We start from the raw sequence: 2,143 nt of genomic DNA, 5'->3' as shown, positions 1-2,143 counted from the left end.
CAATAGAGTTGAGTTCCTCTCCATCTTTGAAGGCATTCTTGGACAAAGATGCAATGCACATTGCACTAAACCTTAATGGGTTTGCTGAGTTAAGGAAGTTTCAACTATGGCTTATGTGGTCTTAATCTCAGACACAGACACACTTTGCTTCCAAGATTCCAAAATGAATCATTTCCTCTACCAACCAAACATAGCTTAATTGGTAACTACTCATCTTATTCTCAGGAGTTCAATAAAAAAGCACCCACAAGCAAAAAAATAAAAAAATGGAGATAAAAACAGAGAGCCTCATTGAGGGATATGAACTGCAAAGAATATGTAAGCACATCTAACATGATGGATTTCACCCTAAAGCATAATGGTTTTAATCCCTAAACCAAGCTTGCATTCTCATGGTGTCCTTGGCATCCTTCTTGAGGGGAAGAAATACTCAGTTTTGGTGATGACCTTGGGAGCTTTATCATTGTTGCAAGAATCAACTTCTTGGAAGTAGGTCTGAACGAAGGCGAGAATAGTTGAAAGAGTGTGAGAATGATTATGAACAGTGCAGCAAAGAAAGCAGTTGTAGTCCATGGGGTCCTGAAATTTGTCTGCAATGCTTCAGCTATCCAAATTCCCCACCTGTTCTTATAATGCCTTTGAATTCCACACTTAACTTTCATATATGCAGTAGGGTTGGGTGTTAAGTCTATTGTCATATCATTGAATAGATCAGCCACATTTTGATCACTTCCAAGACCATTGAGTAGTACACCTTGTAATCTCAGCTTCTTCACATCTTCGGCGTGATCAATGAGTGAATCCACGAAACAAACAAAAGAAGTGAAAGCCAAGTCATTTGAGAAATCAGGGCATGCTTCATAAGCTACCAAGTTTAACCATTTAGTCTTAGTGGAGTCATCAACAACAATTGCTGGAAGTGATAGTTCTCCATACATGTTGTGTTGCCAGAATTTTACTTTCTTTGGGTAACAAGTTCCTGCACAAATGCACCTGATCCCTGCAACTTTGAGCTCTTGTACAGAACGAAATGATTGCCAATTGTCTTCATCTTCATCAGATTGTACTTCTTGAGACTTTCCATTGATGGGTAGAGAGCTACTAGTACTGAGGAATTTGTTTCGGAAAATGTCAAGCAGATGAATTGGCTCATTCTTAACTGTGGTTGTGGGAGTCTCATCGTAACTTATAGACTTCTTTCTCAATGAGTTGCTGCAACAAATGAACAGGCCTAGAAGAGAATGATACAAGGGCTCCCTTGTGGATATGCTGCCTGTGGCCTTAGTTTGTAGGTCAATGAACTTTTCAAATAAATCTATATTCTCTTCAGGGATCAGAGTAGTCAATAATGTTTGGAGAACTATGTAAGGAAGTTGATTCTCAAGCAACAAGAAGTCCATTATCGTGAAAGCGATATGATCATTCTTCATCTTTAGATGATCTTGTTTGCCATTGACAATGAAGTGAATGAAATAAACAATGAAACAACCATCTAAGAACATCAAGCATTTGAATTCTTGGTGATTAAACTTATCTGTTGAACCCATTGCATAACAGTCTCTTGCTTCATAGGCTACCTTATCAAAATCTTCATTGAAGATATCTTTGATGCTTTTACCTGAACTAGTCTGATCTTTGAAGGAACTTAATCGCCGCCGGACTAGTTTGGTCTTAAGGGTCTGTCCCAATTGAAGCTTTGGGTTGCCATAGTGGTAAGGACCAAAGGAGACTAGCCTTGGGTCATAGCAATTTCTGTTCTTTTCAACCTCTCGCAGAAGAGTTGAAACTTGCTGTATCCGAGGTCTTGCTTCCACTACTTCTGAAGTTTCTAGTCCTAAGTCATTGAAGTTAAAAGTTTAATAAATTTCAGGGTAGAAAACTAGTTCTTACCTCTAGTTCTCAAATCTCTTCTATAATATATTTTTGAAATTATTTCCTAATAGTTTACTGAATATGAAATGTCCTCTAAAATAATCCAAGGTATGAAAATTTTGGAATATTTTATAAGGGAGAGGTTTCCCACACGCCAGCATGGGAAGAATCTGCATGCTACACCAACTAATAGTCCGAAAATGGTATTATCCATGTAGAACCCCACACTTCTTAAAAATAGATGAGATTAAAAAAAAAAAAAAAAAAAAAA

The 2,143-nt window shown here is 37.6% G+C and overlaps 1 protein-coding gene across 1 annotated transcript in view; it reads right to left on the bottom strand.

Annotated features, from left to right (window-relative positions):
• Positions 1-207: 207 nt before the first annotated feature.
• Positions 208-2,143, bottom strand: part of LOC122087570 (UPF0481 protein At3g47200-like) — a 4,112-nt gene continuing 2,176 nt past the window's right edge. Inside the window, exon 2 of the mRNA XM_042656743.1 lies at positions 208-1,834. Within this exon, the coding sequence (XP_042512677.1) occupies positions 372-1,834 (1,463 nt within the window). The 3' untranslated portion in view covers positions 208-371. The remainder of the gene's footprint in view (positions 1,835-2,143) is intronic.

This window comes from Macadamia integrifolia, chromosome 8 (genome assembly GCF_013358625.1).
Source record: "Macadamia integrifolia cultivar HAES 741 chromosome 8, SCU_Mint_v3, whole genome shotgun sequence".
NCBI lineage: Eukaryota > Viridiplantae > Streptophyta > Magnoliopsida > Proteales > Proteaceae > Macadamia > Macadamia integrifolia.
Note: the sequence above shows the minus strand (reverse complement) of the source record. Positions and strands in the feature narration are given on the sequence as shown.